The 14,053-nt window shown below is 42.9% G+C and overlaps 1 protein-coding gene across 1 annotated transcript; it reads left to right on the top strand.

Moving 5' to 3' along the window:
• Positions 1-10,439: 10,439 nt before the first annotated feature.
• Positions 10,440-10,949, top strand: LOC115256082 (uncharacterized). The gene has a single exon (XM_062848036.1). It carries the CDS (start codon positions 10,440-10,442, stop codon positions 10,947-10,949), a length of 510 nt encoding a protein of 169 aa, XP_062704020.1.
• The last annotated feature ends 3,104 nt before the right edge of the window (positions 10,950-14,053 follow it).

Below are 14,053 nucleotides of genomic sequence, written 5' to 3'. Positions count from 1 at the left end.
TTAGCAAGTTGTATCTTTTTATAAAATCCACCAAAACTATTCAAATTTTGATTACTTGTTCCTCAACGAGTTTGATTTAATTGGTGTAAATTTGGGCTTGATTGATAATTCAACTTTACACAAAATTAGAGCCCTTCTATCTATATCTAGTTTTTGACTTCCGTTTATCAAATTACTGTACCTTAGGACTAAGCGAACCGAATTAAATTAAATTTTGAAAGTTTGTGACTAATGTATTGGTCTTCAAGTATCGTTGGACTCGACTAAAATATGACCAAAGGCAAAAAAGTTGCAATTTATTGAAAACTTTTCGAAAAGTTCTAATGATTCGAATGTTTTATCCAAGGGCTGAAAGTCTCTTTAATAAAGACAAATCAATGAAATCAATCGAATGTTTTATTTTTGTAAATTTGCTATGACTTTGTAAAACATTCTGATATTGTATAGAGAATAATTAATCAGCAGATTTTTGGATAAGCCACACTTGATTGACCGTAATCATTTCACAATAATGAAAAAAAAAGAAATGGCAGAAACATTTTTGTCTTCGTATATACGACTCTAGACCCATTGTGCACTGAAAAGCCCGCATCCAGCAGGTGAGGAATTCCACGGGGTCATGTCAGTCGATCCTGAGCGACCATTTCAAAAATATCTGAAACTTTGCCCAGTTTTTCAATTTCATCTAAATCGCCATTTTTCGATATTAAACCTTCATATTCTCTCACGATTAACTTTTCAAAAGGGTGTATGCGAAAATAGTTCAAAAATATTCTAAAAGCTGTACAGCAAAAACGGATTGTTCGATTGTTTTGAATTTTTCAGCAAAGTTAGATAACTAAATGATGATTCCTTAGAAAATATACACTGTAAAAAATTTATTTTTTTACTTTAAAAAAATATGATCTTTGTCACAAAAACTAAAATATCTCAAAACCCTATCTTTTTACCAACGTCTAGGGGAAATGGCCCATTATATCAGCTATCTACCATAAAATTTTGGTGATGGTAAACTGATAAACAAAAAAGTTATGACATTTCAAACACTTCACAATTTCAACATTTAGTAACAAAAAAAATTTTTTTTCTGTGTAAATTATTTCGAGAATTATATTTTGATGCTGATTTTATTGTAAAAGCTACCGCCTGAATTAAACAAGTTGTTTTCATGATATTTTTGTTTGATTATTCATAATTACTATTTGAAACTTAGACGCGATCCAGTCTTGTGATCAAAAATACGCGTATACGTCTAGTTTATCTGCAAAAAAAATACCTCTTAGAGAACATAGGGGCTGTCCATAAACCACGTGGTCATTTTTTTGGGACTTCTCAACCCCCCCCCCCCGCGTGGTCATTTGTCCATACAATTTTTTTTATTCGTCCATACAAAATGCTCATAGGCCGAACCCCCCCCCCCCCCTCATGACCACGTGGTTTATGGACAGCCCCATACTTTATGATCGGAAGAATGCGAGTAACTTCAACAACAACAAATGCATGAGAGGTACATACCACAGACAAACAGACGAAACGCCTAGAACAATTTTCGTGAAAATCCATCGCCCAGTTCACACTACCACCACCTGGTGGAAATGTTTCACGAAACACTGCGTTGTGCAATATCGTCATCAGAAGGCGCTAGTGTGAAGCGTCAAACGCAAAGAAAAACGATGGGCGCTCTTCTGGCTATGAAAGCCACAACCAAGATTCAAAGTGATCGTTAAAGGCTTGGTCAATGAAAATTTCGTCAGTGTTACGTTTGTTTGTCTGTATACATACCATGACAATGCTCACGAAAAAGCAAAAAAATACTACTGCTATGGATATTAAAAATTTTATAGTATTTTTTTTTTCAGCCAAGCAAACAACACCAAACTAGTCAATAAAAACTAATAAGTGATTTTGTTTATTATAATCTAACGAAACACAAGATCAGTCGCTTTTCCAAAGGTCTTCAACTCAACGCTCTCTTCACTGGCGTAGCCACGGGGGGGGTTTTAGGGTTAAAACCCCCCCCAGAGCCAAAATTTGTGGAACAAATTTTCAGTATAAAGCGCTTTGCGCCGAAAAAATTTTTCGGCTGCGCCGCTATTTTTAAACCATGAATACAATTACTCCTTACTGTTTACAAAAAGTTTGTGTCAAATCAAAAAAGGTATTATTGACCGTTAAAAACCCCTCCCAGAGACAATTTCTGGCTACGCCACTGGCTCTCTTGTAGACCGTTTGATGAAAAAAAAAATGTTCAAAAGCGTTACGAAATCTCACCGAAAGCACCATAGATAAACTGAAAGAGACTGGTTATGCCCAAATGTCCACATTGAATACAAATTTACGCATTCGCACGTCCTGCCGTCTAGACTTTGACAAACGAACCAACTGTATATCATCGGTAAAGCAGAGCGCAGGAAGTTCGAAAACGACAACAACTGAGAAATTGCCAGAAATGCTAAGTGCAGAGAGTCATGCCACCGTACCATCAGCGACATCTGTTTAAACAATTTAATCACGCCCCTTTTCAATAATGCTTTGAAATTTCCTTCAACATCTATACCCATTTCAATATTTTTAACGTTGCAAAACACGCTGAATACCCATCTTGAAGAAGAGGGAAAACAGTTGTCCTCAAATGTAACAGCAAATGATGAAATCGGAACATTACTGTACATATAATATACTCTCTCTCTTCTTGGCGTAACGTCCTCATTGGGACAAAGCCTGCTTCTCAGCTTAGTGTTCTATGAGCACTTCCACAGTTATTAACTGAGAGCTCCCTCTGCCAATGACCATTTTGCATGCGTATATCGTGTGGCAGGCACAAAGATACTCTATGCCCAAGGAAGTCAAGGAAATTTCCTTTACGAAAAGATCCTGGACCGACCGGGAATCGAACCCGTCACCCTCAGCATGGTCATGCTGAATACCCGTGCGTTTACCGCCTCGGCTATATGGGCCCTATATAATATACATAATACATAATAAAAACAGCTTGTTTTACTCACGCAAGGCCATTAACAATAAAATGAGCATCAAACTGCGATTTCCGGCCGAAATAATTTACACTAAAAAAAATATTACTAAATGTGAAAATTGTGAAATGTTTGAATTGTCATAACTTTTTTGTTTATTAGTTTATCATCACCAAATTTTTATAATCACCAAATTTTTATAATACAATGGACCGTTTTCCCTAAAAAAATACGTTGGTAAAAAGATAGGGTTTTGAGATATTTGAGTTTTTGTGACAAAAATGATATTTTTTAATGTGAAAAAAGATTTTTTTTCACAGTGTAAATTTTCATAGGAATCACCATTTAGTTATCTAACTTTGCTGAACAATAAAATTAGCATCAAACTGCGATTTCTGACCGAAATAATTTACACAGAAAAAAATATTTACCAAATGTGAAAATTGTGAAATGTTTGAAATGTTATAACTTTTTTGTTTATTAGTTTACCATCACCAAATTTTTATGGTAGATTGCTTATACAATGGACCGTCTTCCCTAAAAAAATTACGATGGTAAAAAGATAGGGTTTTGAGATATTTGAATTTTTGTGCCAAAAATTATATTTTTTCATGTTAAAAAAGATTTTTTTTCACAGTGTATATTTTCTTAGGAATCACCATTTAGTTATCTAACTTTGCTGAAAAATTCATAGCAATCGAACGAACCGTTTTGGCTGTGCAGATTTTTGAATATTTTTGAACCATTTTCACATACACCCTGTTGAAAAGTTAGTCGTGATTCAAAATAAAAATTTGATATCGAAAAATGGCTATTTAGATGGAACTGAAAAACTGTGCAATGTTTCAGTTCAATAGAAAATCATGAATTAAAAAATTTCCTTAATTTTGATGCTGTTGCTTGGAATCGCTCAGGTTGCTGTTTGCAAGTGGAAAATTCCATGTAGACAATAGGACGCGAAGCTCAGCAGCGAAGCGAAAGTTTTTTTTCGACGCAACCCGGTTCAACTTCTCGGGTTTGAATGGAGGTGTTTGTGTGTAGTGGTATGGAAGCTATGGAACCGTGTAGCGCATCTTAATACAACGAATGGATTATGATTTATCACATTTTCTGTACCGTGATTTCGGGTGAAATTGATCAGTAGGGTGAAATTGATCGACGTGAGGGCAATTTTTATTTGTCAAAAATAAAGCTTTAAATTTATAGCACTTTGTAGAAAATGACCATCATCTGGCTCAAGGGTAATTGAATGATGAGCTTACATGTTTTACAGCTAATTAGTCACATATTTCTGTATTAAATTTAATATTTTCCGAAATTGCGTGTTCGGCAAATTTTAAAGACCCTTTCAAACTTTTGTTACCGTAGCTGTATCGTACATGAAATAAATATTCGAATGAATGTTTATAGCTGCCACGTGTTCGCTAAACCCGATTTCGTCATCAAAAGTTCTATAAATATTGATATTTATACATAAAATTGTACTTTTGCTTAAGTAATAACTTGTTTAGTATGAAAATTGCATACTTTTAGGCGTTTTCTTTAGATTAATTAAACTTTAAACTTAAATAATTAAGAATTTACCAAACTTGTATAAGTTTTAAAAATCATTTCACATTCTGGGGTGGTTAATTCAGCTGGAAAATTTATTTTCAGCACTTAGAAAGATATTTCACTAACTGATCAATTTCACCCCGAAACTAAAATTTCTGATTTTTTATTTTAAATGATATTTATTGAAATAAAATGATTTGCAGTAAAAATTTCAACCTCGTTGACTGATGAAATCCGTGGCCGTACTTGTTTTAAAGCATTAAGTTTGACCATATTGATAACTATTCAAAAATTAGAAGCCAATAATTGTGAAAAGTGATCAATTTCACCCGAAATCACGGTACGTTTTTTAATACATAAATTGGTAGAAAAAGCATATCTCAATTTTTGGTAGCTTTTCTTGTTTTGCGTGTAACATTGGATCATGGTAAGGTTTCGAATCAGTACGTAATCTTTCATTTTCGGTTTCTGTTATGGGTTTTGATTTTCAAGAACAGTAGGTTAGAGGCCTAAGGTCCCCTATCCACCGTGGTAAGGCTGCCACTTTAGGCATAGCTTTCGGTGGAAGAGCATTGCGTGATGCCAGAACTGACGCTGTTTGAGCCGCACCTCCTTGATGAACAGACGCTCGGGTCGTACCTCCTCAATCTAGATGAAGTCAGAGATCAACAGTGCCCATGCTGCACTATTAGCTAAGCACACAGCTCTTATTTGGCGATTTTTGTCATCGCTTGACCCGTGGAGGCATGAGGTAGGAACTTGTGAGGACCAGAGCTATGTTGGACGCTTAACGTTTTGCCGCCCGCCTTCGTGAAAGATTTACTTTTATTTTCTGAAGGACTAAGCGGTCTAACAGTGGCTGAGTTACCAAAATAGGATCCCCTGTCCAAATGGCCCCGCACCCTATTCATAGTCACGCTAAATTGTGGCATTACACAATTATTTCAATGAATTTATTGCTATGGCATCTCGATTTCCACTGCATTGCACTGACATTGTTTCAAAATGCTCTTAAATTATTTATTGAACAAATCAAACCAAATCCTTGAAGAACCACCAGAAAAGCATAACGACAATACTGAAATCGAAAAACTATTCAATCGTATCGCCATAACCACATCCTCTGTCATCAATTGTATTCAATGTGAGTACTTCTACCGGGTCTTGGTCGGGTGTCGTCTGCTCGACACTGTGCCAGCCAGCAGTAACAATGAAAAAGATGAGTCCCCACACCGAGTACACTCCACTTGAGACCAGAGAGCATAACCTCAAAACCCCACCCTAGTGCTCTTCTCGAAATGTTTGTTTCCACCATTCCGTCTAGAAGAAACACGAAATCGATGAAGCTATCTTCGTAATTTCTCGGAAATTAATGGATGCCTTCCATTGACCAGGAGGGGGGTATAACGAGCACCTACTGCGGGAAAATGGCTCTTGTGGGGCTGTTCGAGTGGTTCTTTCTTGGGATGCGGCGGAGGCGACGACGACGACGCCCTCTCACTAGGTTCTTCATGAAGGTATCAATTTACCAAGAAAGGAGGTAGGTATCATCAATAATGGGAATTGCAATGAAAGATGACGAACGAGTTTTCAAACTATGGAGGTCAATGTAATAATGGGAGAACAGCTTGAATGGGAGGAGAACCATTGGTTCCGCAAATGGTGACATATGAATGACAATTACTTCGAAAATATGTTTTATATTATGGGTGAACTCAATAAATACATCGCTTTTACGCCGATTGGGCTATAAAATCCTCGTGATGGGCGATATGCAGAAGCGCTTAATCGGTTCGTAGTACGGACGTACGATTCATCGACACAGACGTTACATTTAGAGATCACCACAGCAAATTGTGATATGCAGCGGTCCTTCGACATTATCTACGTCAATTTCTATCATATGCCTAACATCGACTCAGAGTCCAACCTGATGATGGTCAAACTGGGCCCAAAACTTTCCGTCATCAACAATATACGGTACCGGCGATCGCCACGTTACAACCTAAAGCGACTAAAACAACCGAATGTCGCCTCAGTATACGCGCAGAATCTCGAGGCCGCGTTACCAGACGAGGGCGAGCTCGACGAAGCCCCTCTAGAGGACTGCTGGAGTACAGTGAAAGCAACCGAGAACATCATCGGGTATGTGGAACGAATGGTTCGACGAAAGAGCAGAACGGTTTTGAAGGAGAAGAACGCATTTTTCCGCAGTTTTCAATTTTCCGAGCGTCGCTATCGAAGCCATTAGCCAGTGGTTCCTAATCGTCGACGTAACCCTTTCGGTGTCCTGAAAGGGTTTAATCCACTACCATCGATTTCTTCGAAGAAGATCAACGACAGATCCGTGAAATCCCCGTCAGAGGTTCCCGACGGTTGGCAGCCGTTCCACGCTACTTTTCCAAGTTTCCTATTCCCGTTGGCAGCTAATTATACAAGGCTTAGATCTAGCCTTTTCCAGGTTAGTAGCGTTTCAAGCCATATTCACTCTCCACTTTCTATTTTTCTCCGGTGATGGTGACGTTGTCACCATCGTCAGTATTTCCCGACGGACGGAGGACGGCCCACGACGACTTTAGCAGCGATAAACGGCGATAAATCAACCCCGCCAGTACAACCGCTCTGTAATCTCGATTCGTTGACACACGGATCACAGTGCTAAATCTCGGATGATTCCGGCAAGGTTTCTCCGAAGCTTTGAGAACTCTTGAACATCGTAGAATCTATCCCGCCTTCTCTGGCCTCGTTGAGGTTTTGTGGTGACCTTTTCTACATGACCTACATAGCATTCCATTTCTATACATTTCCTACATTCCAACCGAAAGTTAAGCATAACACCAAACCTACCAGTAGCAACCTTAAAGCGCTGAGTAGCAAACATTCAAACTTCCTTATTCACGCCACACCAGAACCAGGTCATTAGTATAATAAAACATAGGCATGGTCGAGTTGCGAGCGTGCTCTCAACAGCTGACCGTATAGGCTTAAGAGAGTGAGAGCGTGAGTGACGCACTTATGCGAACGTTCAATTGAAGTAGTAGAACGTAAGGTAGTTATAAGTATTTGGAAAAATAAACAAAAGGTAATCAGTTTTGATCAACCGCGAAGTTGCGTGACTTGTGCATGTCAATTAATCCAAACCATCCACGCGACTCGCTGAGTTTTCATTGTGACGCTGTCAACATTCCTGCTTTCTATCCAATTGAGTTGGCGGTCCATTCGTGACCGGGTGAGGATCGGTAAAACCTTTCTGTTCCTGCTGGCTGAATTTATATTACAATGCACATTTTTGCCTTGGAAAAGGTACGTACCTCTCCAAGCGCTACTGGTCTTAATTTGCACAGGAAACGGTTGCATCATCGGTGGTTTGCATCGCATAATCGTCGGCGTGCGTGAGTGCACTCCAAAATGATAACCGAGCGTGAGAAATGACAGCTAGGCCTTCGGCGTACATCCCTACTGGCATCGCTAGGAAGAGCGGGGCAATTCCTGGAGACGTATGATGATCAACGGGACAGGCTCGGGGTGCAGCTGCGGATCGACGACCTCGACAACATTCGACAGAAGCTCGAGGAAGTCCTCGAAGGCATCGAGGAGTCGAGCGAAGGTGTGCACCTAAACTCGCAGGTACGTTCTGGCTTTGACGGGCAGTATTTCAAAATTAAGGCTGGTCTGTTGTCTAAACTGCCTCCGTCTATGCCTTTCGGCGGTGCTCCAAATCCCCTCCTTCCTACGGTTTCCTCCAGTCTAAAGGGTTTGAAGCTTCCAACGATCACTCTGCCAGAGTTCAACGGCGATTATAAGGAGTGGTTGGCGTTCCATGATACCTTTCTGGCTTTGATCCACTCGAATAAGGACGTCCCGGACATCCAGAAGTTCCACTACCTGAAGTCGTCAGTTACCGGAGAGGCATCACAAAACATCGAGTCGTTCGCGATTAGTGCTGCCAATTATCAACTGGCCTTTCAAGCACTGATAGACAGATACGCGAACGAATACCTTCTCAAGAAGCGACATCTTCAAGCGATGCTGAAGATCCAACGGGTGAAGAAGGAGACGACGGTTTCGTTGCACGGGATCGTTGATGACTTCGGGCGGCACAGCAAGATTCTACGGCAGCTAGGGGAACCAGTGGATACGTGGAGTACCATCTTGGAGCATTTGCTCTGTGTCCGCCTTTCAGATGACCCTTTGAAGGCATAGGAAGACCACGCATCGACAACGAACGATCCATCCTACCAGGCTCTCATCGATTTCCTTCATCGCCGCATCCGTGTTCTTGAGTCCGTTTCCGTGAATCATGCACAGCTTCCACCGCAGCTCGTTACTTCCTCTCATGTATCGACCGCTCGCAAATCTGCCCAGGGGAAACCATCACCTAGTGCAGCAGTCGAAAGTCCTCCGAGCCAGTGTTACGCTTGACATCCATTGGTGAAATGTGTGAAATTCGAGCGGATGAGTACAGAAAACCGACTTGCTTTGGTCAACACCCATCGCCTGTGCTTGGACTGCTTCCGGGCCGATCATTTCTCAAGGAGCTGCTTGTTCAAGTACACATGCAGGGTCTGCAAGAGGCGTCACCACTCTCTACTCCACGGATTCGGGGACAGTCACGACCAAGCTCCATCCAATGCAGCCCGTTTATCAACGAATGTAGGCCTAGCGCTTGGCCTAGCGTCTCCAAACGACAACTCCTTATCTTCCGTACTCTCGGCCGCCACGTCCGTCCGACCAGCGGAGGCCACCTGCAGTCTACCTGTCCAAGACATCGAGAAGAACGTTTTTATGTTGACGGCGATAGTGATTGTCGTCGATCGCTACGGGCAGGAGCACCTGGCGAGGGCTCTCTTAGATTCCGCATCCCAACCCAACCTGATCACCGAGAAGAGAAGCAGTGCGAAGAGTTGTTTTCGTCCACCACGACGAGAAACGCGGAGGGGCGATATATGGTGCGGCTCCCCCGGAATCCTAACTTCGACGAGCTCATCAGACATTCTAAATCCATGGCACTCCATCGATTCAACCTTCTGGAGCGGCTACTCAGCCGGAATCCCGAACTGAAGGAAGAATACCACAAGTTTGTGGCGGAATATCTTTCCCTTGGACACATGCGGCGTGTTCGAGCGGACGATGATAGTCATTCCTATGCATATTATCTACCGTACCACCCGGTGGTAAAAGAATCAAGCAAAACGACGAAGGTACGAGTTATCTTCGATGCGTCGGTTAAGACAGGCTTCTCCCAAAACGAAGCTTTGCTAGTAGGTCCTGTGGTGCAGGATGACCTCCTTTCAATCATCCTTCGGTTTCGCACGTTTCCTGTGGCACTAGTTGGTTATATCGCAAAAATGTATCGGCAGGTGTTGGGCCAGCCGGACGATACAGCGTGCCAGCGAATTATGTGGCGATTCGACCCGGCAGCTCCAGTCGAAAGATATGAACTGCAGATGGTTACCTACGGCCTGAGCCCGTCTTCCTTTTTGGTTACCTGCACTCTGCAGCAACTAGCCGCTGATGAAGGTGATTCGTATCCGTTGGGAAAGCCAGCTCTCCAAAAAGGTTTCTACGTGGATGATTATATCGGCGGTGCGCAAACCATCGAAGAAGCTATCAAGTTAAGACAAGAGCTGACCAAACTCCTATCAAAAGGTGGTTTCGCACTCCGGAAGTGGACTTCCAACCAGTTATCGGTCCTTGCTGGTTTATCATCCGACGATCGGAACGCAGTCGTCGATCAAGTTCGATGAAAACGAAACGGTGAAAGCTTTAGGAATATCCTGGGAGCCCGAATCCGACAATCTCCGTTGCGATTCCAAAATCCGTCAGCACGAAGGGGCACCCACAAAACGCTCAATTCTCTCTGGAATCTCCCAGTTGTTCGACCCTTTTGGGTTGATTTCCCCGATTGTCATCATGGGCAAGATGTTGATGCAGAAGTTGTGGTTACTTCCGTGCGACTGTGACGGTCCAGTGTCGGATTACGTCGCGTTATCCTGGGAGGAGCTCGCTGCTCAGATTCCGAAGGTCACAACCTTCCGCGTCAGTCGGTACGCACTGCTACCGAACGCTAGTATCCAGCTGCACACTTTCTCCGATGCCTCAGAGAAAGCGTACGGAGCTTGTACGTATGCCAGATGCGTAGATTCATCCGGAATCGTCCGAATTCAGCTACTCGCTTCGGCATACCGAGTCGCACCCCTTCACAAAATCACGCTCACACGCTTGGAGCTTTGTGCGGCTGATATCGGAGCAAAACGCCATTCACGTATCGTACAGGCCCTCGAAATGCCCATTGCCAGTTCCCATTTATGGTCCGACTTTGCCGTCACGCTTCAATGGCTACAAGCGCCCCCTAGAACCTGGAAAACAATTGTGGCAAACCGGGTGTCAGAAATCCAGGGACTTACGCACGGCGCTTTCTAGAACCACGTCGCCAGCAAGGACAACCCAGCGGACCTGATTTCCCGCGGTATGAACGTCGACGATTTCTTGGTCAGCGAGTAACTGCCGAGTAACCATCCTCTGGCCCGCTTGATCGCCAAATCCTACCATCTGGCACTTATTCACGGTGGTGGCCGCCTAACTCTCGCGGCCATGCGAGAAAAATTCTGGCCCATACACGGACGACGACTCGTCCGCAGTATTCTCCGCAGCTGCTACCGATGCGCCCGAGCCAATCCTGTCCCTACGAGCCAACAGATCGGACAGCTGCCACTTCATCGAATCACGCCTGGTCGACCGTTCGTCGTTACTGGGATGGATTACGCCGGGCCGGTTTACTTGAAACCGGTGCACAAGCGAGTTGTTGCAATGAAGGCGTACATCTGCATCGTCATATGCTTCTGCACCAAGGCGGTGCATATCGAGGTGGTAAGCGACTTATCCACTCAAGCGTGTCAGCACTCCGCCGTTTCATCGCACGTCGCGGACGACCGACCAATCACTACTCCGATAATGGAAAAAACTTCCAAGGCGCTGCCAACGAGCTGGAAGATGTGTACCGGATGCTGGAGAATAAAGACCGCCGAAAAGAAGTCACATCCAACCGTTCTAGCGAACGGTCACCTGGCACTTCACTCCGCCGAAGGCCCCGCACTTTGGAGGGTTATGGGAAGCGGCGGTAAATGTTGCCAAGGCTCAGCTTAACCGACAGCTCAGTACGACAAGACTGTCATTCGAAGACCTTTCAACAACTTTGGCGCAAATCGAGGCAAGCATGAACTCCCGACCTCTAGTGCCCTTAAGCGAGGACCCCAATGACATCGTGGCGCTTACACCGGCGCATTTTCTGATAGGCAGCACCATGCATGCAATGCCAGCTTCTGATTTTCATCAGACACCCCTCAACCGTCTCGTCGATCACTACCAGAAACTCCAAGGAATTTACCAGCAGTTCTGGTATCACTGGAAGAAAGAATATTTGCAGGAGTTACAGCGTGACACCAAGACCTGTCATCCAAATACGGACTTGCAACCTGGTAGACTTGTGGTCCTAATGGATGCCTGTGAAATGGCCGCTGGCGCGAATCGTGGCCGTGTTCCCGGGAAAAGACAACTTAGTCAGAATCGTATCTTCACGTACCAGTTGGGGCGTCATCGTACGGCCAATAACCAAGATTTGTTTGCTGCCGTTGGAGGAGAGGATGCAATTGCCAGAAGATGAAATAGTTCACGGGAATTCAGGAAAAGTATTTCGCTTGTTTTACGGCTCTTTCAGTCTATATTAAGCAGCTAAAACGCCTTTCGCATCTACTGTCCTACGTTTCGGTGTGTATTTCACCTTCTTCTGGGAAGGCGTTTTAGCTGCTTAATATAGACTGAAAGAGCCGTAAAACAAGCGAAATACTCGTCAATACAGTCGTTAGCAGTCAGTCAAATTCAGGAAAAGATTAATAATAATATCGATCTAGATGTAATTTTCCTATTTGTTAGTTCAGCTTGTTTGGAATTCAAAATCATGTATCGAAACTCATATTTTCAAGGTGGCGGCGATGTTGTGAATGGTGTAATGTATCGCGATCATCAATACGTTCGACAATAGCGTCCGAACCCTTCCACTACAAGGTATAGGTCACAACACACACAACTCTGTCGATGTATGTAGTTCATTTGCTCGGTTCTCTGAGGTTCGTCTGACTCAGTTGTTGTGCCTCAGTTTATTGTTGATCATTCGATCGCGCACATCGTCGCCCTATAGTCTGTCCCTAGTGTACGTGGAGAAATAAAAATCTGAATTGTAAGTGAAGATCACTCCCGAGCAGGCGTGTGCCTCTCGGGGGCAAATAAAAATCCAAAGTTTGAAACAGTCAGTTGTTTTCGTCGTCGCCTGGATCTCTCCTCATCATCCACACAACGTTGGGTCTGAACCCGGACAAAACATATACAGTTTCACACGCAAAATAATTAATTATCTACATTTTCTAGAGCTTCTGTAGGACCATAAAATATAATTATATTCAACATGTACTGCTCTTTGAGCTTATCTCCTATTATAAATGCCTGGTTTATATTCCTCTGTGACGCAATCACAAAATATTCTTCTTTGAATTTTACTACTTCAACTATCTGGTATGCTTCAACTATTGAATCTAATGAATTAATTGCTTTTATCAAAATCTACTTAAAATCAGTACTATCGGTTAATCGTTTAATCACGTTAGCGCAGGTTTTGTTTTTTTGACCAGGAATCTGTCTAGTCTCTACGTGTCGTAAAATTTCTGCCGATGATGAAAAATATGTGTCTGCGTCAGCTGATTCAATATTTTTAAGAATTCTTGGAAAAAGGCAGCTTCTTGGCGTGTGAAAAATGTCCTGATCTGGGCGTTTTCAGTAACATCGATTTCTTTCAGTTTTCCTTCCAAAGCCGATTATGTTGAATTGTTAAACAAACAAAAATCATACAATTACTGCACGACAAATGTGTCGATGATTAATGACATCTGCTGCAAACGATTAGTGTTCCATTAAAGATAAAGCCATCTTAATTGCCGCTGTGAATGACCACAAATGACCGAACTAGCCTCGAGTGTATAATAAACTCTGTGTGCATTGTGCAGAGCCTGGTCGTAACAGGGCAAAGATTTTCATAGGGAATCATCTCCGCCTTATTCACTCCAAAGAATTTTCCAGGATTTCCAACAAAACTCCCGGGCTCTGCCAATGGATAATTCTATGCAAATGTTTATCCTTCACGATAGAATAAAATTATTGCTTTACTCTCGCGTAAGACTCCGTAGCCGTAGGGTTGTTGTAGGGCAGAAAGCATAAAAGCTTTCTTCCTCGACTGTCCACAACCACAGCTGCACTAGGCAACAACATCGGAGTCCGGGGGAAGATGGCATTCCAAGCATAGTTTGCGTCGCACTGCAATACGTAAGGATGAAAACTTGCCTTCTCTAAAGTGAGCCCGGCAGCAACGATGCTCTTGGGCACGATTCTTCGGATTGCTGGTGGAAAATTATGGCACTTGATGCCGGCCAGCAGCTTGCGGTTAAATTGTTTCGCTTTGCGTTGCCAACAGCTTGCCA

Source organism: Aedes albopictus, chromosome 2, assembly GCF_035046485.1.
Source record: "Aedes albopictus strain Foshan chromosome 2, AalbF5, whole genome shotgun sequence".
Taxonomy (NCBI): Eukaryota; Metazoa; Arthropoda; class Insecta; order Diptera; family Culicidae; genus Aedes; species Aedes albopictus.
The sequence above is the reverse complement of the archived record's forward strand: the minus strand, read 5'-3'. Positions and strand labels throughout refer to the sequence as shown.

Excerpts from the sequence above, each read along its gene's own strand:
- LOC115256082 (XM_062848036.1), top strand. The coding sequence starts at position 10,440 with ATGGGCAAGATGTTGATGCAGAAGTTGTGGTTACTTCCGTGCGACTGT.